Here is a 26,418-nt window from a genome sequence, read left to right as displayed (position 1 = left end):
GAGTGAGTTACCTCCAGCAACCCACCTACTCGGAGTCTTCGCTGCAAGAGAGTTGCTGGTTTCGCAGCCTTTTGTTGCACGTGTGGATTCGAAGGTGTCGAATCCTGAGAGCTTCAACCAATCAGTGACTGGCTGAGTGCATGGGGGAGCGTCTTGTGAGCAGAAAGTGGGGGAGGAAGGTCCTGCAAAAGGTAAAAGGTCCCCCACACTGGGTGTGATGGTCAATCACATTCCTGGGTCAGAATTCATGTCATGACTGCGTATCATGACAAATGAAAATTGTCTTTCCTTAGAAATGAACAAACTTTCTGTGGTCTTGTGAGATCCCAACATATATATGTTCAATCATTAATTTCAGACCAGGTTGTTATATATTATTACATTTATATTTTCATAGTTTGAAAGAAGTGATGTGATAAATTCAAGGCAAATCCTAATAAATGCCTAAATGTTTGATCATTTTCTGTTTTTTGGCCATAAACGGAACTACTCAGCTTTTTAAATGTAATCCCCATCCGCAAATCTGTAATCTCGATTGAAGCAAATTCAGAGCTCATGTTTGAACGAATGATGGCTTGGAATAAGTTCAAAGAAAAAAACAAAACACTATTACATTTTTATATTTGCCTAAATCTACAATATTTTTCAAAATGGCCAACTTCCTGATACGTTTTCAATATATGTGTTGGAGTAGGCGAAATGTGATATGCACAGAATTTTTTTACATTTTGCAGGTGGCACTGTTGAGCCATTTTGCCAGTCACGTGTGTGATTCTCCATGATAATCAAATTTTTCTCCAGCTCTGATGTGTGTGCAAAGTTCTGTAACTTTTCAAAACTGTTCAAGCCCTAAAAAAATGTGTTCGTCTTGTAGGGAGGATAACAATAGTAAACCCCTGTGTTCAATAGGCTCAGAATGTAATTAAAAAGCACGAGTCACAAATACTCTTTTCACTTTAATAGAAATTACTTTTGTTTCGGGTAAACATATTGAGTTTCTCGTCTGTGGGAATGAAAACAGTGAGGAAAACCAACATGAGGGCTGCTGACTGGACAAAACCATCTCCCCGATAAGAAACGCCACACCGCTGCTCTGACTGTCAGCTCAGTCTTGATTCCCACAGTTTTCCCTCCCGGCTCGCGGACCGGAGGACCGGAGCTCACCATGAAGTACCGCACGGTGGTCATGTACGTGGAGATCGGCTGCTTCGTGTCCTGCCTCTGTGGCTGGATCCTGGTGTGCTCCACGCTGCCCACCGAGTACTGGACCTTCTCCGAGGTGGGCAGCATCGTGCTCACAACCTCCAACTACTACTCCAACCTGTGGAGGGACTGCATCTCCGACACCACAGGGGTGTCCGACTGTAAGGACTACCCCTCCCTGCTGGCGCTGCCCGGTAAGACAATGAAGGATCTACAGTCAGGGTTCCCACAAGTTCAATTTAAAACTTTTAAAGACTATTTTGAACAGAATTTACTGTCGATTACGCCGTCCGGAGGGCGATTTGTCTTGTTGCTGCCGCTGGACAAGGTCCTCCAGCTGGTTCACGTCTAAACGCTCATTCAGAAGGTGAAGTCTGCTCGTTGTGAAGTGGGCAGGTAACTCAGGGGGTCATGAAGTTGTTTGGGGTTGTCAAGACGTTTAGGTTCAGGGGTCATGAAGTTGTTCAGCAAGGTGTGAGGAGTCGGTTCAACTATATTTATATAGAACAACATACAACACCATCATTTGTAGGTGATTTAACAGAAAGAAACCCACAAAACAAACACATAAACCCATCTTTTGGGGTCTGGGTTGAAGGGAGTCGTGCTTGTTGTTTTGTTGCCACAAGCTGGATCTGGTTCTGAGCCATTACGTTTGGAGATTGTGAAGCGGGTAGTGTTTAAAGAGATCATCCCTCTGAGTTTGTTGTCACGTACGAAGTAGGTCAGTGGTTTGATGATTCGAGCATCTAGAATCTGAGTGTGGAGGAGGACGTTGAGTCTTTCGAGATAGATAGATAAATAAAGAAATGCCACGACTATAAATAAAAAGAGTCAAGAAATATAATGAATAAATAAGATAGAGTGCAATGTTTCTTAATGATACGGTGGTGTTGGTAAAAGAGTTTTATAAAGTAGTTAAAAAGTCCCATATGATACAGTTTTTCAACAATGTGACATCAGTGTCAGAAGTCCAACCCCATTGTATTCAAATTGTATTTTCACAAACCAGCCTTACTGCTGAATTTCAGTCTAAAAGTCCGTCTCGTGAGCTCTACAGAGAACAGGTTGTTTCTGTGTCTGTCCATGTCTACTCCGGGCTCGTCTTGGGGAGAAGAGCTACACGGTGTTTCAAATTCAGTGGTTTCCCTGTTAACTGGTGCCCCTTTAGTGTCCCACATTGCTGCTAATAACAGATGTTAAACACCCGATGGAAATGCACAGCTGTCTTGAAGATGGACACTGAAGGAAGCTGGCCACCATTTAACAGGGAAACCGGTACAATGTGCTGAAGTTTACAATAGGTTCAGTGCTATAAAAGCTGTCATTCAACCAGTTTGACCAGAATGTGACCGAGAAGGAGAGGCTTCTGAAGGCGTTGAGTTAAAAATATTGCGTGTCTAATATGTTACTTAGTTTGGTTGTATGCGTTATTACAGTTACTAGCAAGTAGCTAATGCTAGCTCCTGCTCACTCTTACGATTCTTCCTGTTAGACCTGTGTAGAAGTTTGAAAGTGAGTATCTACTTCTATGGGGATTGGTTATTTCCCCTCATGATGTCATGAAGGGAAAATCTCTGATTCACCTGTATGAATAAACATTCACTTATAGCTCAGAGTTAAGAGTAACAAAGTCACAACAAAGGAATAGCAAAGCAGTGCTAATGTTTTACGGGGGTGTCGGTTTAAAATTGAGGTTTAATAGATGACGTTATGGTGAAAAGTGAAGGGATCCAACAAAATCCTAAAACCTCCATCTTTGACCGTTAGTTAAAGAACCAAACCATATCCTGGAGTTGTACTTTTGCTAATGAAGTGTTTTGCTTCTTTTGCTGTACCTGTCTCTTTGCAGTTTTCTTGCATGCCTGCAGAGCGCTGGCGGTCTGTGCTGTCATCACAGGCTTCTTCGGAGGCGTCCTCGCCCTGATCGGGATGAAATGTACCAAAATAGGCGGCTCAGAGATCGCCAACGCCAGGGTGACGTTTGCTGGTGGTTTGACGTACCTGGCTTCAGGTGAGTCTCCTCCTACCTTCTGATGTTGTTCAAACTTGACTGTTGGTGTTGACCGTGTGGAACTTCCTGGTAGGATTCTGTGCTTTGATCACGTACTCCTGGTGGGCCAACAAAGTCATCACAGAGTTCTTGGACCCAAATTTCAGGGCACAGAAGTGAGTCCTTTCAAAGTAATGAGGTGGGAATCAATGACAATGATGATCAAGTACAGTCAAAATGACTGAAGAGAACCTTCTTTGTTGTTTAGGTTTGAAATTGGAGCGGCGGTTTTCGTTGGTTGGGGAGGCTCCACTCTGCTCATCTGTGGCGGGGCGGTGTTGACCTACTTCTCAGGAAAAGAAGGGCTCCCATCCAGGTAAAACTAAAGCTGCGTAGTATGGCACAGATACAAGATACAATGATACAAGGTAAGGTAAGATATGGCACAGTACGGTACTGGATGATACAGGAGTATGTGTTTCTACTCACAATAGTACTGAAAGTACCATGCCCAACCCTTAACATTTTTGGTCACCCTACGTTGAGGTACTGAGAACATCGGTACGGTCCCATAAGGAGGAGCGACAAAGCAGCCGTCTGCTGAGAGTTTGGCCTGGGTACATGTTGCCTTACCATACCATGCCATACCATAGTATGGCATGGTATGGTAAGGCAACATGTACCCGTACTGTACGTTGCCTTACCATACCACACCCTACTGTCTGTCGTACTTCACGACACCTTACTGATCTGTAACATACCTTGCATTACTGTGCCTGTATCATTCCGTAGTTACTCTACCTTATCAAACCGTGTCATACATTACCATACCTTACGATACCATGGCGCAAATAAGGCTTTCAACCTGACTCTTTCTTCCTCTACGCTCCTGCACACTCTCACCTCTCTAACGTCTGTTCCAACTCCTTCAGTTCCTCCAATGAGTCACGCAGACCAGCAACTTACGCCTCCGCCCGCACCCGACGGACCTACATGCGACCGGCCACGACTTCCAGAGTGACCCTGGTCCCGCCGCTGTTCTACGAAGGCAAGAGGAGCCGGGCGACCAGAACAGCAACGACAGCCAGAACGGCAACGACAGCCAGAACGGCAACGACAACCAGAACTGGGCAAAGCTTCCCCAGGGACAGTTTCGTCTGACGTACTGAGGGAAGTGTCCAACTCAAAAATGATGCTGGCTCCAAGGTACTACCAGAACAGAAGAGATTTTCCTTTGTAATTTTTTCAATTCGTACTCTTTGATTCTAACACATCTGTTGGTTTGGATAACGAGAGCTAACTAGTCAGCATTGCGCTCTTCCAGCCAAATAACTTGTAAATATTCGTTTACAAATGTTTTAACCTCGATAAAATTTTGGTTCAATGTTAATGGAGGCTGCACGAGATATTGCGCTTTTATCATTTACACACTTTCAACATGTGAAATCCAAATCACCTGCAATGTAAAACAGCTTTTTTAAACAATCATTTCAAGAATTCCATGACTCCCTTTTTTTCAAACATCCAGTAAAACGATGTTTCTCATATATACGTTACCTGCTGAGAAGTTTGATTTAATAGCTTTATAAATAAAGTTTCCATCAAAACATTTTCCATCTCCTTGTTTCTCTGCATGTGACTGAATGACCAAACAAACAAATGACCGAATTACATTTGAATGTCTTTTATTGCTTGTATAAATATTTCCTATACAAAGTCTCTGCTCCAGATATATAAAATGTGACGTTACGTACAAAAGTTGACACAAACTAGTAACGCTCAGTGTCGAGGTAAACTGTGGCTTCAGGTGAATTCCCTTTGCAAAGTATTGCTGGTGTCTGTTGTCTGCACAGCTTTCAGTCTCATTGTCCATACTTTTTCCACATATTTTGCCAAACAAGAAATGCCAACATTTTTTCCAACAAAAGGAATTCTTAAATTCAGTAGACAATAGAACATGAAATGAAATCCATCCTCCACCAAACAGAAGTCACAAACATTACGTGGCCTGTTCTCTGTAATGACCCACATCAACCTCTCGGGGCAGCACTCCTGCCCTGAACTGAGCACAGAGACCTCTTTCTTCTTTTTAAATTACAATTAACATGAACTTCTGTGGACAAACAATCTTTAAACTGAATGTAACTTGGGCTTTATCCAAAACTATGCGTATGGAGAGTTGTCCATCTGTACCTAAATCTGGTTGTCCGAAGTTAGAGTTGTCAATGTGTAAAAGAATTTGTCAACGTGAACCTGAATCTGAAAAGTCTACGCGTTCTAATACAAGTGCTGAGAATACAGACAACTCGCCAGTGACGAGTCGGGCAGTTTCACAATTAGCTGTCACAAAGTGATATAACTCCACATGAAAAGGTATGTGTACTTCATTGTAATGTTTATTTTTGGACTCAATAAAAGTGACTCAGGAAGTGTCTCAAGGTAACTCATAGCAAGGAGTTGACAGCAACTTTTTCAGATTCAGATTCAGATTCAGATTCAGATTCACTTTATTAATCCCTTGGGATGACTCCCTCAGGGAAATTCGAGTTCCAGCAGCTTTCGCAGGACAGGAACAGCACACAGAGCAAAGAATACAAAATAAATAAAATAGGATACCGTAAGTCTAAAAAAATAAAATAAAATAAGATAAATAATTATGTACAATATTATGTAGACTCTTCACTAACCTTAACCAAGTAGAAATAGCAAAAGAATAAGAACTCCAAATAAAATATAAAGTGACAGTGACATTAAAAATGCACTGTGATTACAGTCAGGGTCATGAGTTGGGTAGCGTAGCTGCTACTTCCCATCTGTCCTCAGACCCCTCTGACCCCTCCCCCCCTCGTAGTGACGTCGCTCTTAAGAAAAAGCTTAGAATTCCTCGAAATGTAAGACTTTTCTGAGAATTTTTTTCTTACTAAGATAACATCTTCATAAGTAACATCTTAGCACAGCGGTTGTAAACATTTTGCTGTTTACAACCGCTGTGCGCTTCCAATCAGAGCAGGTTGAACTGTGGCATTTTATTATTTTCTCTCTCTGGACACGTCAGCTTCTCCAGCCTCACCAACTGTTTCTGCTTCACTCCCTCTCGACGAAGCAACAACACCGTGAACCAAAGTCTTTTATGCTTTTTTAGATGTTTTTCTTTTCAGAATTATCTTTTTAAACCTTTTTAGCCATTGTAGTTAATTGTGCAGATCATTTAATCTATTTCCATGATTTCTTTTTCCTATTTTTCTCTCGATATCTCCATTTGGGCAGTTTTAGCAGGTTTTACCACATTTGGCCATTATTAGCAGTTCAAGTAATTTCAGATGTAGATATTTTAGCAGTTTGAGACATTTTATCAGTTTTCTAAGCTGTTCTTCCGTTTTTAACACGTTTGAGCAGGTTCGGACCAACTCTAATTTGCCCCGTCCCAAGTTCCTGATGTGTTTTGTGACGTCGCTAGAAGCTGCGGGGCAAAAAGCCAAGGTCACAGAGGTACAGAGGAAAGGCTGCTGGCCGTACGGTAAGAGTCTGGACTTTGTGGTTGTAGAGGAACTCCCTCTCCCTGCGCATGCCGTCCCGGCTTTCGTCGATCTTGCGGTCCATGCGGGATATCTCTTCGGCCTTGAAGCGTTCCAGTTCCTTCAGCAGGTCCTTGTGCAGCGCCTGCTGCTGCTCCTCCCGAGCCGCCTTGGCCTCCAGCGCCTGCTGCTGCTGGACGACCTGCTCCTTCAGGCCGCTGATCTCAGACTTCAGGCCGTCGATCTGGGACTTGTCCCCTTTGGACTGCAGCTCTGCACGAGACAGCAGGAGGAGAAAACCGCCTCAGTGACCCGCTTTCAAAAACCAGGCGCTGCAGACGACTGCTGACCGACTTACGGGCGTTGAACTCTTATGAAAATGGCTGAGTAGTGCACAATCTGCTTCATATAGTTGTGTTTCATAAATCACCTAATGATTGCAAATCAGACCATTCTATTATTGTTTATTCCACTATGAATATCAAGATACACCAAACCATGTGTCCAGTATCAGAACTGCATGTATGAAGTTTGCAGGAAAGAAAACCAAGTGAAGATCAGTTCAGTATTCAGCGAGCTATGCTTGATTAAAGTCTCTCACCCCAACCCTAACCCTAAAACGTGCAAAGTTTCAGGCAGAACAGCACACGTTCAGGCCATTTACAGCAGCGACCCCCACTTTACAAAGAGAATTTGTTAAACATCAGTCAAAGATAACACAAGTAATCATAAAATGCAGTTTTTAATTGAAGGGTTTTATTGACGAGGAAGAAAAAGTGAAGTCAAGTTCAAAGTAAAGTCGACCAAAAGATCCTGAAAAGCTGCAGATAGAAAACAGAAACAGAGAAACAGAGAAAACAAATCTATCAGTGTGGAAAATGTTCTAAGCTTTGGGACTCCAGAGAACCGCAGTGAGAACCGTTATCCACAAATAGCGAAAACACAGAACAGTGGAAAAGTGATAAATGGCTCTTTTGGTCATAAAGGTTGCAAACCGCTGCTCTACTTTGTGTTTCGACCTCAAAACGAGACGGCCTTAAACCAGTACAATATATTCTGAAGTTCAACCTTTCAAACTCATTTTGAATTAATAATAGCCCTGAAGATGTGCAAATGCATTCAAAGCATGCTAAAATCAACTTTTACAGAGAAAATAGGAACCAAGAAGCATCAGAAAGTGTTAACTGTATTGTTTTCTTTTACACAAACGGCCGTCAAACCTCATCTAATCGTCGTCTTTGGGCTTCAGCGGCTCCTTCATCTGAAGAGCTCTGTCGGAACTGACGCACTCGTCGTCGTCGTCGTCGTCGTCGTCGTCGTCCGTCTCGTTGGTGGCGTACGAGCCTTTCTGTCTGGACAGACACCACAGCAGCACGGCGACGACGCAGATCTGGACCAGCAACACCAAGCTGATGATTCCTGTACCAAGTCAACGGCGCCACAATGTTAGCGGCGCGGCGGCGACGCTCAGCGGGAGGACGGAGCTTTTTCTCTCACCTCCGATTAGAGCTGCCAGGTCTGCGATGTCGGAGTGCGGCGCTGCAAACGCAGAGACACATTCAATTAAGGCCCCGTTTCCATGGCAACGTTTCATGTGACAACACCTTGACTGTTAAAGAGAAGTGATATGAAAACATTACACATCTCGTCTTCAGAGAAACAGTCGCCACACATGCAAATTAGTTGTAAATCTACAGTTTCACTCCCCTGAGCACAGAATTGTGCAATTTTTATGAATATTTCTACTGTTTTAACTGTTTTCGTTCACAATTTTAAGTCTCAACCTTCTTTTCCGGCTTTTTCTGACACAATTTTGACACTTTAGCTGTTTTATTTCCTGATTTCAAGTTTCCAACTTTCTTTCAGTGTTTTCTAGACAATTTAGAAATTTCAACATTTTTAAACTCTTGTTTTTTTTCAAACGTTTTAGGTTTTTCAGCTGCCGCTGCAGTTCTCCCCCCCATTTCTTGTTGTTATGCTATTTTCCCCATTTTAAAAGCCCCTTTTAGCCAAGAAAAGCCTGTTGAACATGACTTTTTGTTCACGAATCAAATGAAACCAGGATATCATTTAGCGAAAGCTTCATGATACAGAGGAGCTAAAGAGCCACAGGATGTCCAGGTTTGGTCCAAACAACCAGCGATGATCCCAGTGTCAAAGCAGAAGCTTCCAGTGTGAGTACCTGGCGCTCCGATCCTGGTCACCAGGTCAGAGTTGGAGTACGGAGGAGACGTGTGTCCTGCTCTGCCAGGCGCCGCGCTGGACGAGCTGTATGCGTTCATGCTGACGGCCAACCTGCACCCAACAAAGACCTCAGCCTCAAATATGAAGATGGGACACTTTTTAAAAAATAAAGAAAACAGTTGGGTCGACTGAATTGACTGGCTTCAGATGGAAACATCTGAAGGAATCAAGTTCTTTGAACTTCTTTGAAGTTCTTTGAACTGAAGTCGATGAAGGTTCAAAAAGAAGCAATTCAGTGTAAACATCAGGCGTCCTCATGTTCTGTGATGTTTAATTGTTTTCAAGCTGCACAGATTACACGATTGTTCAAGAGGTTAGTAATTATTTATCACAACAGAGGAGAAACTCAGTGTTTATGGACACTTTATGATAGAAAATATAAAAAACAAATGGCAAGAAACTCACCAGTTCTGCAGGCAGCTCTGTATTCAGCAAGAAGAGTATGCTGCGCGTGCGCACACACACACACGCACACACACACACACACACACACACACACACACACACACACACACACACACACACACACACACACACACTCTACCTCCGGTTAAAAGAAAAAACAAGCTCGTAATTTGCCGATTACACAAACAGATGAAGAGAAAAAGGTTAAATAAGTGGAGTGAATGGTAAAGTGACCTGTTTGAGCCACTAGGGGGCATCATTGTCACACGTTTTCAAAAGTCCTACATTCAACTGTTTCTCTTCTCACTGTTCTGTCAAACTGTCACGTGGCGGATCGATCCAATTATCGGCATTTGGATCGATTTGGAACGATACAGATGCCATGAGATCGATGCTTAGCTTCAGTTTCTCTCCTGTATTCATCCATCCTAAAGACTCCATGCGGTTTAAAGTGAAAATATTAGTCATTTCCAGTTTATCTTTAAGAACATACTTTTGCAAAAGCCATGATTACTAATTGTTTATGCATTTTTTAAATTTCTTTCTTGGAGGTTTTTTCACCGAAAGAATCTGCAAACCAGCCGCCTGCATCACCTGCTGTTTTCAATAAGCGACTGCAACGTTGCCAACGCCACGCTTGTCACCATGGAAACCAATGGATTACAAGGTTATTTGATCCACAACATCACTACTTTGACATTTGATCCCCAACTGCCGACCAGGATAATGACATCACTGCGTCACGTGACATATCAGAGGATGGGGAATTGAAAACTGAACATTTTTGCGTTGGTTTGACATCGATTGGATTAAAACCGACCGAGTTATGAAGAAAAAAATGTATTTGACATTTTTGGGGCCGTGACCTTTTGACCTTATCGCTCTCTAAATTGGATAAAGACAAATCTTCCCTGCAATTCAAGTCAATAGTTGATTTGTGAAAAGCTGTTAAAGTACAGACACACTAACAGCGGGATAAATAAACAACTGTTGTTGGCGACGGTGAAAAAAGGACATTTCAACTCACACCCGGAGTCATAAATGAACAATTTAATTCTCTTCAGTCACATCCAAACAAGGCCAGCAGTACACGTTTCAGAATACACATCATCAAACACCTCCTTGGTCAACATCTTTACATAATTCGATTGTTTTATTTTTATCCTCGCCTTGAGTCTTAATGTTGAAAGGATTGATTTAAACTCGGTTACAGTGTAAGTGCTTATACATTTAATCAGAGTCTGTAGTTTGTTTGGGCCATTTTCCCCATTTAACGTAAAAGATCACACAGCAACATGAAGCATTTATCATCTTTCTTCTTTAAATTCCAAAGTTAAATCTGACAAGTTAGAAATAAAAATCAGACTTTCAACCTTAATCAGTTGGTTGATTTCTCTCTAGCTACAGTCGGAATGATTTGTCCAGAGCCAGGCAGCGAGAAAAACAAACGACACACTGTACATATTAATTATGAACCACTGAACTTGATTTTTATACACAATCCTAACAGATACAGGGAGTTTTTACTCGCTATGCAAATATTGTGACTCCTTATTTCCAAGTCTTTTGGGGGGAAAAAAAGATTAATTTCTGATTCCTTATTCTTATCAGCGCCAACACTGAAAAAAGAAAATAGTTGGAGTAACGTAATTGTTTCAGTAACATCTAAATGAGGGAAGTTCTATTAACTTAACAAATGATATTAAGTTGGAAGAATTTGATTCCAACTATTTATTTTCCCCATTACTAGCCTGTAATTTTATGATTTATCTGCTTTTTATTTTGGCACTCCAAATATATAATCTAAAAGAAATCACAAAAAAAATGTCCCATACAAAGCGGATGTGAGGGGGACATCATGGAGGAGGTTAGCGTCTGTTGCCATGGAGATGCTGAGACCAAGCGAGAGGCAGACGCATAGATTTTCATAGTGTATAAATCATTTTGATGACGTTTATCGAAAGGGTTAATAACACAGATAATGATGTTGGTTATATTAGTCACATTTTTTTTTATTTTGTTTCGTAGTCAAAAGTTTTTTTTTTAATCTTTTGATTATTCCAAAGCTTTCCGACGTACCAGAAACGTTCTCTTTCTCGCTCTTTCATTGCCGTACATGAAATCCAGTTATTTTGAACAAAACCTTACAAATTACTTCATTTCCAGCTGCAAGTCTGTCGCCATATAAAAATAATAATAATAATAATAATAATAATTAGGATATTGAAAGTGACATTAGGAGAAGTGCAGAAAAAGGTTCTAGTTTCTCTAAACAAATGTGCAATGAAGCTATTCACACGTTTGTTCGACTTTCAGGAGTCGGTGACTATTTCAACGGCGAAAATTATGACCACTTAAGCCAGAAAAAGAAAATAATTGGACCGATTGCTTCAGTTGGTAATGTCTAAATCAGAGTTCGGCAACCTGCAGCTCTTTACATTTTCTAAAATTGTCTTAAACTACGCTCAAAACGGCAAAAATACAGAAATAGCTGGAATTGCCCCCATAATGTATAACATAGCTAAAACTACTGAAATGATCATATTAAAAAATACAGTAAAAATGGTGAAACTCAACTGGTTAAAATTGGTGGTACAGAGGGGGGGTTTTTTCGGGTAAAGAAAAAAATGAAATAGTTAAAGAAAAAAAATTGAATGCAAAAGGAGAAAAGATGCTAGAGCTCAAACAGTGGCTATAAATAATGAAATAGCTCAAGTGGCTAAAATAACCAAGTACACACAACAAAGCGGGAAAATGCACAAAAAAGCGAGACAATTCATGAAAAATAGAGGAAAAAGCTTGAAAAATGCCTAAAACGGCTAAAAATATAAGAAAATCCATCTAAATGGACACTTTATGAATGCAACCTGATTTTTTTGTTTGTGTAGCATTTTTGTTTTTCTTCATTTGAGAGAATTAATTGTTTTCAGACAAATTCAATTTTGGGGGGGGGGGATTCTGAAACCGACTCTTTTGGTCATGAAGGTTCACAGAGACCTGGAATAAATGAATCAAGTTCTTCCAACTTAATTGAATTCATGAACTTTAGATGTTTCCAATTGAAACAATTAAGTTGGTGCGACCCTTTTCTTTGACATTCGAGACGCCTGCGGTTGTGTTACCAGAGTTGGCCGGAGTTGTTGTTGCCTCGGAGGCGTCCACGGTTTGTGCGTTGCTAAGTTTTCTCGCGTTCTCGTAAGTCACCGCAGCTTTTTCTTTCTTTTTTTTTTCCCCCCGTCCTTTTTGTCCTCCTGTCCGGACGCCTCACTCGTCCTCGTGCTCGAAGAATTCGTGGCAGCAGACGGTAACCACGGAGACAAACGTCATGAACTCTTGGAAGTCGCACTCGGAGTCGCCGTCGGTGTCCAGGCTCTCCATCAGGCTGTCCAGCGAGGCCTGGTCCTTCACGTGCTGCAGGGGACGGAGGGAGGGAGGGAGGGAGGGAGGGGGGGAGGGAGGGATGGGGTCAGATCGGGACACCCGACGATAAAGTGGAGCAGCACAAGTTTCTCAGGCTCACCGCCATCAGGTCGGGGAGCTCGTCGTGGAGCAGGTCCTTCAGCTCACTCTTCTTCAGCTTGTGCTTGTCTCCATCTCGCTCCGCGTACTTCTGGAACACGGCGATGATGGCGGCCATCGAGGTCTCCAGGTCGGTCATTCTTATCGAGCTTCGGTGAGTGGACATAAAAAGTTAAAAGAAGTTTTTTGGGTTTTTTTGTTAATTATATCGACAAATCAAGTGGGAGAGCTCTTACCGGGGGGGTGAGTGCAGCCGGACGTTGTGTTTCCAGAAAGTGGAGGCAGGCGATGGACCGGAGGCTTTATACTGCCTCGGGGTGAGGGAGGTCAGCCGGTCCGTCACACTCACTGCTGACCAATCGGGTCTGTCCACCTCCCCTCACTCCACTGAAGGGAAGGGGGGGGGATCACCTCTTCAAAGATCTCTGCTGGATTTGAACAAGACGTCTCAAAGGAAAGTGTTTTTTGGGGGGGGGGATTTTTTTTGTGAAAGTCTTCAATTTGTGTTTTTAGAGATTAGACGCTGTGGAAGTCGGTCAGGAGGTCAGACCCTCAGAAAAACATCACGAATTGTCGACGCCATCGCAAAACCCCAACAATCAAAAACTACATTTTAACCAAGAATGATAACAAAAATCAGAAGCCAGTCTTTTGATCACTGAGAGGTTAAAATTCAGGTTGGAAAAACACTGGAAAAACATATAAAACGTCTAGAAACCAGTTAGAAATCGGTGTGAACCTCATCGGGAACCAGAATGAACGCGATCTTAAACTTTGGGTCAATAGAACTGTCTATCAACCTCCAGGGAAGGCTGGAAGAACCTTTTTTGACACACAATAGATAAAACATGTTCACATTTTTAAGAAGAAAAGCAAACATGATTTGTAAATCTAAGAGGATTTGTTGAGTTTTAATGTAACAACTAAAGATATTTCATTGCATTTTGCAAAATGTCATTTAATATCGTCAAAATGATATAAGATTTTAATAACAAATTTTAATGAAAATTCACATTATACAATAAGAAGGAATCGTATTGATTTAGGATGTGGTGTTCTGCAAGCATCTATTCTGGGGCCACTATAGTTGTAATTCTCACCAATTATTTTCCTGTTAATTATTTTTGATGAGAAAAAGTGATCATAATTGATAAATACACATAATTGTTCAAGTCACATCAGAAGGGTCGTCTCCCAATCAGAAGGTTGCAGGTTTGATCCCCATCTCCACATGTTTGAAGTGTCCTTGAGCAAGACAGTGAACCCGAAACTATCCGTTGTCAATTTTTATAGGTTTATTGTCCATTTTTGGAGTTTTATTGTCCATATTCTTAGTTTTACAGTCTATATTGGTAGTTTTATCATCCCTATTGGTAGTTTTATGGTCCATATTGGTTTTCATAGTTTTATTGTCCGTATTGGTAGTTTTATCATCCACATCCATAGTTTTATTGTCCATATTTGTAGTTTTATCATCCATATTGGTAGTTTTATAGTTCATATTGATAATTGTATCGTCCATATTTATATTTTTATTGTCCATATTCAGAGTTTTATAATCCATATTGCTAGTTCTATTGTCCATATTGGTAGTTTTATAGTTCGTATTGGTAGTTCTATCATCTTTATTGGTAGTTTTATCATCCATATTGGTAGTTTTATAGTTCAGATTGGTAGTTTTATAGTTCAGATTGGTAGTTTTACAGTTCAGATTGGTAGTTTTATAGTTCACATTGGTAGTTTTATCATCCATATTGGTAGTTTTATCATCTTTATTGGTAGTTTTATAGTTCGTATTGGTAGTTTTATCATCAATATTGGTAGTTCTATCATCTTTATTGGTAGTTTTATAGTTCGTATTGGTAGTTTTATCATCCATATTGGTAGTTTTATAGTTCATATTGGTAGTTTTATCATCCATATTGGTAGTTTAATAGTTCAGATTGGTAGTTTTATCATTCATATTGGTAGTTTAATAGTTCAGATTGGTAGTTTTATAGTTCATATTGGTAGTTTTATCACCCATAGCCCGGAGCCTACCATCTCTCCTCTGCCCCCCTCCCCTGGGGTATCTGCTGCCTCACAAAGGCCCGTTTGGGAGGAAGCGTGTGGCCATGCATGTTAATGAAGACGCTCTTTTCATGGATCTAGCCGGTTAGACGTGAGCCCACCATGGCATAAACAGAGATCGCCAATGCCACATCACCCCCCCCACCCCATTCCCCACCCGGCAAACAAACACCTTGGGGGGGAAACATACACCAGTCACAGGTTATTTTTTACTAAGCAATAAAAAAATTAAAAAAAATACAATATGTCAGATCATAGTTCACCTCCTCCTCTGTGATCTCTGACCCCCCCCCCCCCCCCCCCCCCCCCTCCTCCTGCCCCTCCCGCCGAGAGTGTTGGACAACAGAATCGACTGTGGCTCTGATAAAGTGTATCTTTGTGCGGAGATAAATCCGGAGCTCACGCGGCCGTCCACACACCACCGCGTCGTTGTTCTCCTCAAACACTGAAACTCTGTTCGAGCCTCTTCATTTCTCCGTCTGTGTGACTTCTGCTTGTCTCAGGCCGTCCAAGAAAAAAAAAAATCGTCCAAAACATTGACAGAACCTTTCACTTCACATTCATTCTGTTCTAAAGTATGTGGATCTATTTTAGAACTTTTGATATAATTGAACCTAGATTTAATAAAATGCTGAGATATTATTGTTATTACAGTCTCTCTCTCTTTCTCTCTTTCTCTCTCTCTCCCCTTGTGTCGTGCCTCTCTTTCAGTCTTCTCTCCTCCCGGGAGACGGGCGTCCTCAAACAGCCCCTTGGCATCCTCGGCGCTGCCCGAGCTGAGCCGTCTCCATGGCAACCCAATGGCCACCCGTCGCCGGGGGCTAGAGAATGATCCCGGGGCCGCTGAGTCAGCGCCTGGCAGGCCGACGCCAGAGGATTAACTCAAACCGCATCATCACACCACCTCTTGGTCCCCGGTGTTTCCACTTACACTCTCAAACTGTTTCCCTTGACTTCCAGTGACCTTTGACCTTGAACTGTACCGAAGAACCACGCAAGTCGTACAGATGTCATTCTACTGATTCACCAGCAGAGGGCAGCAGTGTATGATCATTTGACATAGATTGCCACTTTAATTTATCATTTTAACTTCTTTTCGTGGCGCCTATTGTTTCTAAGTGCTCATTGTGCATTATTTTGTGTCACTTTCCATCTTTGTCTGCCATGTTTGTTCGCTTTTGGCCTCTCTTAAACCCTTTTTTCTTCCTTTTAAAACCTTTGTAGCTCAGTTGCTAATTAATCATTTTAAAGGGGTCATATGATCCAGCTTTTCACACTCCCACATGGTCTCGTTGGTCAAAACACACTGTACTCAAAGTTAATTGCTCTCAAATCCAGCTTTTCCTTGATTTACCTACATTTGAATATTGGATCCTAGGAGCTGCATTCAGAATCTGCTGTGTCTGTGTGACCTGGACTGGCTCCGCCCACACATGCCCATCTATGGGAAGAGGAGGAAGTACTTCCTGGAGAGCGAGGACAGACTTTCTTCACTTCTGGGGCGTCATTCCAGGTATAGGGATGATTTTTACAGTTGGACAACTATTAGAAAGTGAATTTTGCATAACAAGTTTTGTTGTTTTTCTGATCATGTTGCATATTTTGTTTTATTTTTTTTGTTCCTTTGCATCTTTTTCTGCCAATTCTTACCTCCTTTAATGATTTGTAAATTTGTAACCACACTTTACATTTAAACAATCTCAAAATGCTAAAAAACAAAACAAAACAAAAAAATTTGAAAGGTAAAGTAAAAAAATATATAGGTTATCGAGTTGAAAGAGGAAAAGAAACATTAAAGGAAACACTTTTATATGTTTTTCAGTTTCTTTAAAAAAAAATCTCATTTATGAGGTTATAATGAAGTTGAACCTCTGTGGCTGCAGAGATCCCCCACAAATGTGTTAGATGTTTTTATTTGGGGTTTTTTTTAATTAATGTCACCACTTTAATCTAATTTGCGTTTTCCGTTCATTTCGTTTTTGGGTTTGATAAGTACAGTATATGAGTTATTGATATATTTGGATTTCTTTTTCTATTTTAGACTGTTTTTGTCTTTCAGTTTTTTTCTGTGTGTGTGTGTGTGTGTGTGTGTGTGTGTGTGTGTGTGTGTGTGTGTGTGTGTGTGTGTGTGTGTGTGTGTGTGTGTGTGTGTGTGTGTGTGTGTGTGTGTGTGTGTGGTGATCTTGTTTATTTCAATCAGTTTCTACATGAAGTCTATTTTAGAATTGTTTTGGTGCATTATTTTGTTTTATCTTTTCAATTCTGTTGCATTTTTTGCATTTTTATGTGGTTTTGTAAATATTTTAATATTTTTGTGAAATTCTGACTTGTATAATTGTTGTTGTTGGTCATGTTTTGATCTTTGTTGTTGTGTATTTTATGGTTGTGTTTTCAAACTCAGGGCCTCACTGTCTCCATAGTGACTGTGTGTGTGTGTGTGTGTGTGTGTGTGTGTGTGTGTGTGTGTGTGTGTGTGTGTGTGTGTGTGTGTGTGTGTGTGTGTGTGTGTGTGTGTGTGTGTGTGTGTGTGTGTGTGTGTGCATTCTGATCCTATCCAGCAGCTCTAATCCGATCGGAGGGGGGGTGAGAGTAGAGGCAACAGAGGATTATGGGATTATGAAGGAGGAGATGCGACATGAGATGGCCACTCTGCAGCCCAACAGCCACACACACACACACACACACACACACACACACACACACACACACACACACACACACACACACACACACACACACACACACCATCAGAACAATCAGCAGGAGAAGAGAACAGACTGTAGAGATGAATCAGTGTAAGCTGGTTACTGTCACACGGATCCTTCAGATCTCATTTCACTCAATCTGACTGAAGCACACACTCGTCTAATTATGTTTTCTGAAGCGACATCCTTTGATTTTAAAAAAGGGAAAAAAATCGACAAATGACAAGAAATTATTCAACTGATGATTTTAATGTCTCTGGTGTGAAATTAATCTATTATTCATTTATTCTGAGAAACATAATCTCAGGTTTATTACCAATCACTGCCAACATTACTGGTGGTGGAAAATTATGTCCTGATTTCATATTTTTGTTTCTGTTGTTATTGTTTTTGATTCTCATTTTTTATTTATGTATTGTCCATTGTTGGACAAATTAAGGAATATCTTGCCTTGTCTTGTGTCTCATCTTCTCATATCGTCTCATGTCGTCATATCGTGTCTCGTATCGTCACGTCTTTTAATATTTCATCTCATATTGCCTTTGTCTTCTTGTCTTATATTATCTCGTATCGTAGCATCCCGTCTCTACTTCTCATCTTGTCTGCCTCGTCTTCTCTTCTCATTTAATCTCGTCTCGTCATCTTGTCTCCTCTTCTCTTCTCATCCTATCTCATATCTCCATCCATCCATCCATCCATCCATTGGCTACCGCTTTATCCGGGGCCGGGTCGCGGAGGCAGCAGTCTGAGCAGAGTAGCCCAGACTTCCCTCGCCCCAGACACTTCCTCCAGCTCCTCCGGTGGCACCCCAAGGCGTTCCCAGGCCAGCCGAGAGACATAGTCCCTCCAGCGTGTCCTGGGTCTGCCCCGAGGCCTCCTACCGGAGGGACATGCCCGAAACACCTCCCTCGGGAGGCGTCCGGGGGGCATCCGAAATAGATGCCCGAGCCACCTCAGCTGGCTCCTCTCGATGTGGAGGAGCAGCGGCTCTACTCCGAGCTCCTCCCTGGTGACTGAGCTCCTCACCCTATCTCTAAGGGTACGCCCAGCCACCCTACGGAGGAAGCTCATTTCAGCCGCTTGTATCCGGGATCTCGTTCTTTCGGCCATGACCCATAGTTCATGACCATAGGTGAGGGTAGGAACGAAGATCGACCGGTAAATCGAGAGCTTCGCTTTTTGGCTCAGCTCCTTCTTCACCACGACGGACCGATACAACGTCCGCATAACTGCAGACGCTGCACCGATCCGCCTGTCGATCTCACGCTCCATCTTTCCCCCACTCGTGAACAAGACCCCAAGATACTTAAACTCCTCCACTTGGGACAAGGGCACTCCACCGACCTGGAGGGGGCAAGCCACCTTTTTCCGGTCGAGAACCATGGCCTCGGATTTAGAGGTGCTGATCCTCATCCCAGCTGCTTCACACTCGGCTGCGAACCGTGTCAGTGCACGCTGGAGATCCAGGCTTGATGGGGCCAACAGAACCACATCATCCGCAAATAGCAGAGATGAGATTCTGTGGTCCCCAAGCCGGACCCCCTCCGGCCCCCGGCTGTGCCTAGAAATTCTGTCCATATATATGATGAACAGAACCGGTGACAAAGGACACCCCTGCCGGAGGCCAACGTGCACAGGGAACAGGTCCGACTTACTGCCGGCAATGCGAACCAGACTCCTGCTCCGGGAATACAAGGACCGAACAGCCCTCAACAAGGGACCCCGGACTCCGTACTCCCGGAGCACCCCCCACAGGACATCTCGGGGGACGCGGTCGAACGCCTTCTCCAGATCCACAAAACACATGTGGACTGGTTGGGCGAACTCCCACGAACCCTCAAGCACCTGGCGGAGGGTATAGAGCTGGTCCAGTGTTCCACGACCAGGACGAAAACCGCATTGTTCCTCTTGGATCCGAGGTTCGACTAACGGCCGGACCCTCCTCTCCAGTACCCTGGAATAGACTTTCCCGGGGAGGCTGTGGAGTGTGATCCCTCTGTAGTTGGAACACACCCTCCGATCCCCCTTCTTAAAGAGAGGGACCACCACCCCGGTCTGCCAGTCCAGAGGTACTGTCCCCGCCCGCCACGCGATGTTGCAGAGACGAGTCAGCCACGACAGTCCCTGCACATCCAGAGATTTAAGGAACTCTGGGCGAATCTCATCCACTCCCGGTGCCTTGCCACCGAGGAGCTTCACAACAACCTCGGTGACTTCAGCTTGGGAGATGGACGAGTCCACCTCTGAGAACCCAGTCTCTGCTTCCTCAATGGAAGACGTGGTGGTGGGATTGAGGAGGTCCTCGAAGTATTCCTTCCACCGCCCAACAATGTCCCCAGTTGAGGTCAACAGCTCCCCACTTCCACTGTAAACAGTGTTGGTGGAGAACTGCTTCCCCCGCCTGAGGCGCCGGACGGTTTGCCAGAATTTCCTCGAGGCCGACCGAAAGTCCTCCTCCATGGCCTCTCCGAACTCCTCCCAGACCCGAGTTTTTGCCTCCACCACAGCCCGGGCTGCGGCTCGCTTGGCCTGCCGGTACCTGTCGATTGCCTCGGGAGTCCTATGAGCTAACAGTGCCCGGTAGGACTCCTTCTTCAGCTTGACGGCATCCCTTACTTCCGGTGTCCACCACCGGGTTCGGGGATTGCCGCCACGACAGGCGCCAGAGACCCTGCGGCCACAGCTCCGAGCAGCAGCTTCGACAATGGAAGTGGAGAACATGGTCCACTCGGACTCAATGTCTCCAACCTCCCTCGGAATCTGTGAGAAGCTCTCCCGGAGGTGGGAGTTGAAGGCTGCGCGGACGGAGGGCTCGGCCAGATGTTCCCAGCAGACCCTCACAACACGTTTGGGCCTGCCGAGTCTATCCGGCCTCCTCCCAGTCCAGCGCATCCAACTCACCACCAGGTGGTGATCAGTTGACAGCTCTGCCCCTCTCTTTACCCGAGTGTCCAAGACACGCGGCCAGAGATCAGATGACACAACCACAAAGTCTATCATTGACCTCCGGCCTAGGGTGTCCTGGTGCCATGTGCACTTATGGACACCCCTGTGCTCGAACATGGTGTTCGTTATGGACAAGCTGTGACTGGCACAGAAGTCCAATAACAGAACACCGCTCGGGTTCAGATCGGGGAGGCCGTTCCTCCCAATCACCCCCTTCCAAGTCTCGCTGTCATTACCCACGTGGGCGTTGAAGTCCCCCAGGAGAACAATGGAGTCCCCAGTTGGGGCACTATCCAGCACCCCTCCCAGGGACTCCAAGAAGGTTGGGTACTCTGAGCTGCTGTTCGGTGCATAGGCCGAGACAACAGTCAGAGACCTGTCCCCTACTTGTAGGCGTAGGGACGCAACCCTCTCGTTCACCGGGGTGAACTCCAACACGTGGCGGCTGAGCTGTGGGGCAATAAGCAAGCCCACTCCAGCCCGCCGCCTTACACCGCGGGCAACTCCAGAGAAGTGGAGTATCCAGCCCCTGTCGAGGAGCTGGGTTCCAGAGTCCAAGCTGTGAGTGGAGGTGAGCCCGACTATATCTAGCCGGTATCTCTCAACCTCCCTCACAAGCTCGGGCTCTTTCCCCCCCAGCGAGGTCACATTCCATGTCCCAAAAGCCAGAGTCCGTGTCCGGGGATCGGGTCGTCGAGGCACCTGCCGTCGACTGCCACCCAATCCACACTGCACCCGACCCCTACGGCAGCCTCTGTGGGTGGTGGGTCCACAGGAGGATGAGGAAGAGGGGCCCGCGTCGTCCCTTCGGGCTGAGCCCGGCCGAGTCCCGCGGGCAAGAACGCGGCCACCAGGCGCTCGCGTGCGAGCCTCCACCCCGGGCCTGGCTCCAGGGTGTGGCCCCGGCTGCGCCAAACCGGGCGACGTCACCTTGCTCCTCTTGCGTGTATCCATGGGGGTTTTGTGAACTGCTTTTAGTCTGACCCGTCGCCTCGGACCTGTTTGCCTTGGGAGACCCTACTGGGGGGGCAAGCCCCCCGACAACATAGCTCCGAGGGTCATTCGGGTGCTCAAACTCCCCCACCACGATAAGGTTGCAGTTCAAGGGGGAGTAATCTTGTCTCATCATCTCATCTTATCTGATCTCATGTCTTCTCATGTCATCTCATCTTGTATCATCTCATCTTGTCTTATCTTCTCAATTTAATCTCGTCTTGTTGTCTTGTCTCATCTCGTATCATCTCATCTTCTCTTCTCTTCTCATTTTATTTAGTCGAGTTGTCTGATCTCGTCTTCTCATCTTATCTCATCTTCTCTTCTCATTTTGTTGAGTCAAGTTGTCTCTTCTTCTCATCTCATCTCATCTCGTCTCATCTCATATCATCTTCTCTTATCTTCTCATTTTATTTAGTCGAGTCATCTCATCTCATCTTATCATCTTATCTCATCTCGTATAATCTCATCTTGTCTTATCTTCTCATTTAATATCTTCTCGTCATCTCGTATCATCTCATCTTCTCTTATCTTCTCATTCTATTTAGTCTCATCTCATCTTCTCATCTTAGCTCATCCCATATCATCTCATCTTGTCTTATCTTCTCATTTAATCTCATCTTGTCTTCTCATCTTGTCTCATCCCGTATCATCTCATCTTGTCTTATCGTCTCATTTAATCTCATCTCGTCTTCTCATCTCATCTTGTCTTATCTTCTTATTTAATCTCATCTTGTCTTCTCATCTTGTCTCATCCCGTATCATCTCATCTTGTCTTATCGTCTCATTTAATCTCATCTCGTCTTCTCATCTCATCTCATCTCATCTCATCTCATCTCATCGCATCTCATCTCATCTCACATCATCTCATCTTCTCATTTTATTCTGTCAAGTTGTCTCATCTTGTCTCGTCATCTCATCTCATCTCGCATCATCTCATCTTCTCATTTTATTTCGTCGAGTTGTCTCATCTTGTCTGGTCTTCTCATCTTATCTCATCTCGTATCGTCTCATCTTCTCATTTTATTTTGTCGAGTTGCCTCATCTTGTCTAGTCTTCTCATCTCATCTCATCTCATCTCACATCATCTCATCTTATTTTATTCTGTCGAGTTGTCTCATCTTGTCTCGTCATCTCATCTCGCAGCATCCCATCTTCTCATTTTATTTCGTCGAGTTGTCTCATCTTGTCTCGTCTTCTCATCTTATCTCATCTCGTATCATCTCATCTTCTCATTTTATTTTGTCGAGTTGTCTCATCTTGTCTCGTCTTCTCATCTCATCTCATCTCGCATCATCTCATCTTCTCATTTTATTTTGTCGAGTTGTCTCATCTTGTCTTGTCTTCTCATCTCATCTCATCTCGCAGCATCTCATCTTCTCATTTTATTTCGTCGAGTTGTCTCATCTTGTCTCGTCTTCTCATCTTGTCTCGTCTTCTCATCTCATCTCATCTCACATCATCTCATCTTCTCATTTTATTCTGTCAAGTTGTCTCATCTTGTCTCGTCATCTCATCTCATCTCGCATCATCTCATCTTCTCATTTTATTTCGTCGAGTTGTCTCATCTTGTCTGGTCTTCTCATCTTATCTCATCTCGTATCGTCTCATCTTCTCATTTTATTTTGTCGAGTTGCCTCATCTTGTCTAGTCTTCTCATCTCATCTCATCTCATCTCATCTCACATCATCTCATCTTATTTTATTCTGTCGATTTGTCTCATCTTGTCTCGTCATCTCATCTCGCAGCATCCCATCTTCTCATTTTATTTCGTCGAGTTGTCTCATCTTGTCTCGTCTTCTCATCTTATCTCATCTCGTATCATCTCATCTTCTCATTTTATTTTGTCGAGTTGTCTCATCTTGTCTCGTCTTCTCATCTCATCTCATCTCGCATCATCTCATCTTCTCATTTTATTTTGTCGAGTTGTCTCATCTTGTCTTGTCTTCTCATCTCATCTCGCAGCATCTCATCTTCTCATTTTATTTCGTCGAGTTGTCTCATCTTGTCTCGTCTTCTCATCTTGTCTCGTCTTCTCATCTTATCTCATCTCGTATCATCTCATCTTCTCATTTTATTTCATCGAGTTGTCTCGTCTTCTCATCTTATCTCATCTCGTATCATCTCATCTTCTCATTTTATTTCGTCGAGTTGTCTCATCTTGTCTCGTCTTCTCATCTTATCTCGCATCATCTCATCTTCTCATTTTATTTCGTCGAGTTGTCTCATCTTGTCTCGTCTTCTCATCTTATCTCGCATCATCTCATCATGTCTTCTCATTTTATTTAGTCTTGTCGTCTCATCTTATTTGATCTCATCCTGTATTGTCTCATCTCACCTCGTCTTCTCATCCCATTTTGCCTCAATCTCATTATTTCTCGGCTGTCATTTTTCCAAACATAGTCTTCGTTTTGTTTTGTTTTGTTTTTTTTTCAAATTGTGTGATTCTTCCTTTGCCTAGTTTTGTGACTGATAGTGTTTCTCCGTGATTCTCCGACACTAGAAGCTGCTTGCTTCCTTCCTGTTTGTCTTTGGGACGAAGACGTGTCGGCGGTCAGCCGGTCAACCAAGTGACTCGGGTCAGTCTGGCGGTGGAAGTGGAGCCGCCGTCTGGAGGGAAGCTCCCGCCCTGCCAGCAGACAGCGTCGCTCTGAGCCGCGTTAAGCTGTCGCCGGCCCGGACGCCGTTTCAAGAGAGGACAACACACCAGGACGTTAATCTCCACTCAGATGCTTCTCCTTAGAAGACTAGAAAACTCGTGCCGCTTCATTTGTGTGGAATCATGTGGAGACGTTCTCAACCACCGACCCATCGCTTTAACGTAGAATTGACTCTTTAATAAATTGTAGGTGGAGCAGGTTTCCTCAGGTCCATTTCGGCATCATCAATAATATATTAAATATGTTTTTTTTGTGTTTTTTTTCAATATATTTTAGGATGACGTGGAAAGGAAGATGCAAGTTCTGCATTGAAACCATCTTGCAAACTCACAGCGATGAACATCAGTGAAATTTTGACCGGTATGTCTGCTCAGCTTGTCGATTAGCTGCAGGAATGGTCAATTGCGATAGCATAGCATTTCTTTGCTCACATGAAAAATAAAACTGAAGAACAATGGCGGTAAATGTTTATACGAGTCGCCAGTGGCAGCTGGCCAATAGAGGGTGCCAAGGAGCCAAACCCCCCCCCTCGCCCCGCCCAAGAATCTGAATTGTATTTTCTTTTATATATATATAAAATAAAAATGTGTGCTTCATTTTATAATTTCAAGAAAAAAAATCTACAATGAAAAGAGAATTTCTTGATTTCTCTTTAGTGTGAAGCTGCCAAGGCGCTGCAGAAGTCGCCCACCGGAGGCGGGACTTATTTGTGGTTGCACCAATAACTGATCAGCCATTTAAGTGACTGACCAATCAGCCTCATTTCACGTCCGAGCACTTCTAAAAGTCTGTTCTGGTTTGTTCTCACGTGTTTCTACGAGACAGAGATAAAGACCAGTGACTCCCTGATTATATACGCTGTTACATTTCTTCTAATTTTCCATTTGAAAGGAGAAGTGTGGCTGAAAAGCTCCAGGTCAGGTTCCACTTTCGTTTTATCTGACCAGTCACACAAGAGTTTGTGGATCACACTGCTGAAAATCAGAATGAGATGTGTCGGAATGGATAGAGTAGAATAGAATTGAATAGAAAACACAGAATTAATCCCAATGGGAATTCTCCACATAAAATTTTTATCATGTAATTAAATAGTAAATAGAATCTGTCTTATTACTTCTATTTTATTTCATTTTCTCTTATTTTGTTATTATTATTATTATTATTCAAATGGAATGTTATTTAAATGAAATTAATTACATTAAAAATATTATGCAATTCTTCCAGATTTTAATATATTGAATAGAACTTTGGCCAAAGCCAAAATTAAAATGAAAGTTTTATGTGTAAAACTGAAACTCTAGACATAAAACACCTCATGGCGCGTCTTTAAAAGATTAATGGCGTATGTAATGTAAACACGACCCTCTGCAGTCACTTTAATGACTCCAAATCCAAAATGTAAACGTCCATCACGGCGTGGCGGCGACGCGTGAATCCGCCTGGTGATACTCTGGTCATTTCTGCTGCGGCGGTGAAGATCTGCACAGCATGACAGTGACCACATAGAGCTAATCTCCCCCCCAACTGAAACCTCATCCTCTTCCCACACACACACACACACACACTACAGGAAGAAGATAAAACACTTCCTGACAAGCACAACAACATATGGCGGGCGCTAAGCTGCCGTCGGGTCATAACACCGCGGCTTCAAACCCGGGTGACGTCTCGGTCCCTCCTCAACACTCACTGCCACATTTCATCCCTTGGGAACGGCAAACTGAAGGGTGGCCATCTTACCCCCCCCCCCCCCCCCCCCCGAAAGGCCACGTGAGAAATATTTTGCACTTTTCAAAGTCAACTCTGTAAAAACAATTTGGGTTGGTGTTGCGTCTCCCGCATCGGCGTCAAATTCTCTGAAAACAAAACAGGAAATGTGTTACATCAGTTAACGGGTCAGCGCGGCGCTGTCCGTGGTGCTGAAGCCATCGGTCACAGTGTTTACCGCACACGTTGCAACAGGACGTAAAGCAATCGCAACTGCACTGAACGGGACCGGCTTCGAAACTTGGTTTCGTCAGCCGACAAACATGGCGTGTTTTAATATAGGAGGAAACAGCCTGTTTAAGGAAGGGCGAGAAAAGAATGTCTCAGGCCGGAACAAGGGTTAGGGTTAGGAGGAGAATGCAAAATAACTGATTAAAGAAGAAATTAAGAAAAAAAAT

The 26,418-nt window shown here is 43.5% G+C and overlaps 3 protein-coding genes across 3 annotated transcripts; 1 reads left to right on the top strand and 2 right to left on the bottom strand.

The window, feature by feature from the left end:
- The first annotated feature begins 1,073 nt into the window (after positions 1-1,073).
- On the top strand, positions 1,074-4,677 carry LOC308147724 (claudin-10-like). Its single transcript, XM_080520039.1, has 5 exons — positions 1,074-1,397; positions 3,056-3,217; positions 3,291-3,372; positions 3,465-3,572; positions 4,129-4,677. The coding sequence occupies exons 1-5, from the start codon at positions 1,166-1,168 to the stop codon at positions 4,355-4,357; spliced, it is 813 nt and encodes a 270-aa protein (XP_080376165.1). The 5' UTR covers positions 1,074-1,165; the 3' UTR covers positions 4,358-4,677.
- A 3,259-nt stretch (positions 4,678-7,936) lies between these two features.
- Positions 7,937-9,405, bottom strand: LOC308147536 (uncharacterized protein; the record flags this gene model as incomplete). Its single annotated transcript, XM_080519749.1, has 4 exons — positions 9,361-9,405; positions 8,894-9,006; positions 8,209-8,250; positions 7,937-8,130 (listed from the first exon to the last, which is right to left on the bottom strand). Exons 2-4 carry the CDS (start codon positions 8,991-8,993, stop codon positions 7,937-7,939), a joined length of 336 nt encoding a protein of 111 aa, XP_080375875.1. The 5' UTR covers positions 8,994-9,006; positions 9,361-9,405.
- A 985-nt stretch (positions 9,406-10,390) lies between these two features.
- s100b (S100 calcium binding protein, beta (neural)) lies at positions 10,391-13,140 on the bottom strand. The gene is made up of 3 exons (XM_080519520.1): positions 13,116-13,140; positions 12,881-13,028; positions 10,391-12,771 (listed from the first exon to the last, which is right to left on the bottom strand). The coding sequence occupies exons 2-3, from the start codon at positions 13,016-13,018 to the stop codon at positions 12,625-12,627; spliced, it is 285 nt and encodes a 94-aa protein (XP_080375646.1). The 5' UTR covers positions 13,019-13,028; positions 13,116-13,140; the 3' UTR covers positions 10,391-12,624.
- Positions 13,141-26,418: the final 13,278 nt, after the last annotated feature.

The sequence above is a fragment of the Blennius ocellaris genome, assembly GCF_963422515.1.
Source record: "Blennius ocellaris genome assembly, chromosome: 24".
Classification (NCBI taxonomy): Eukaryota; Metazoa; Chordata; class Actinopteri; order Blenniiformes; family Blenniidae; genus Blennius; species Blennius ocellaris.
The sequence above is the reverse complement of the archived record's forward strand: the minus strand, read 5'-3'. Positions and strand labels throughout refer to the sequence as shown.

What these genes read in the sequence shown, in the direction of transcription:
- LOC308147724 (XM_080520039.1), top strand. Translation starts at nt 1,166, where the DNA reads ATGAAGTACCGCACGGTGGTCATGTACGTGGAGATCGGCTGCTTCGTG. An exon ending in CCAAATTTCAGGGCACAGAA is followed by an intron (nt 3,373 to 3,464) that starts GTGAGTCCTTTC and finishes TTTGTTGTTTAG; the next exon opens with GTTTGAAATTGGAGCGGCGG. An exon ending in AAAGAAGGGCTCCCATCCAG is followed by an intron (nt 3,573 to 4,128) that starts GTAAAACTAAAG and finishes CAACTCCTTCAG; the next exon opens with TTCCTCCAATGAGTCACGCA.
- s100b (XM_080519520.1), bottom strand. Translation starts at nt 13,018, where the DNA reads ATGACCGACCTGGAGACCTCGATGGCCGCCATCATCGCCGTGTTCCAG. An exon ending in AGCTCCCCGACCTGATGGCG is followed by an intron (nt 12,772 to 12,880) that starts GTGAGCCTGAGA and finishes CGTCCCCTGCAG; the next exon opens with CACGTGAAGGACCAGGCCTC.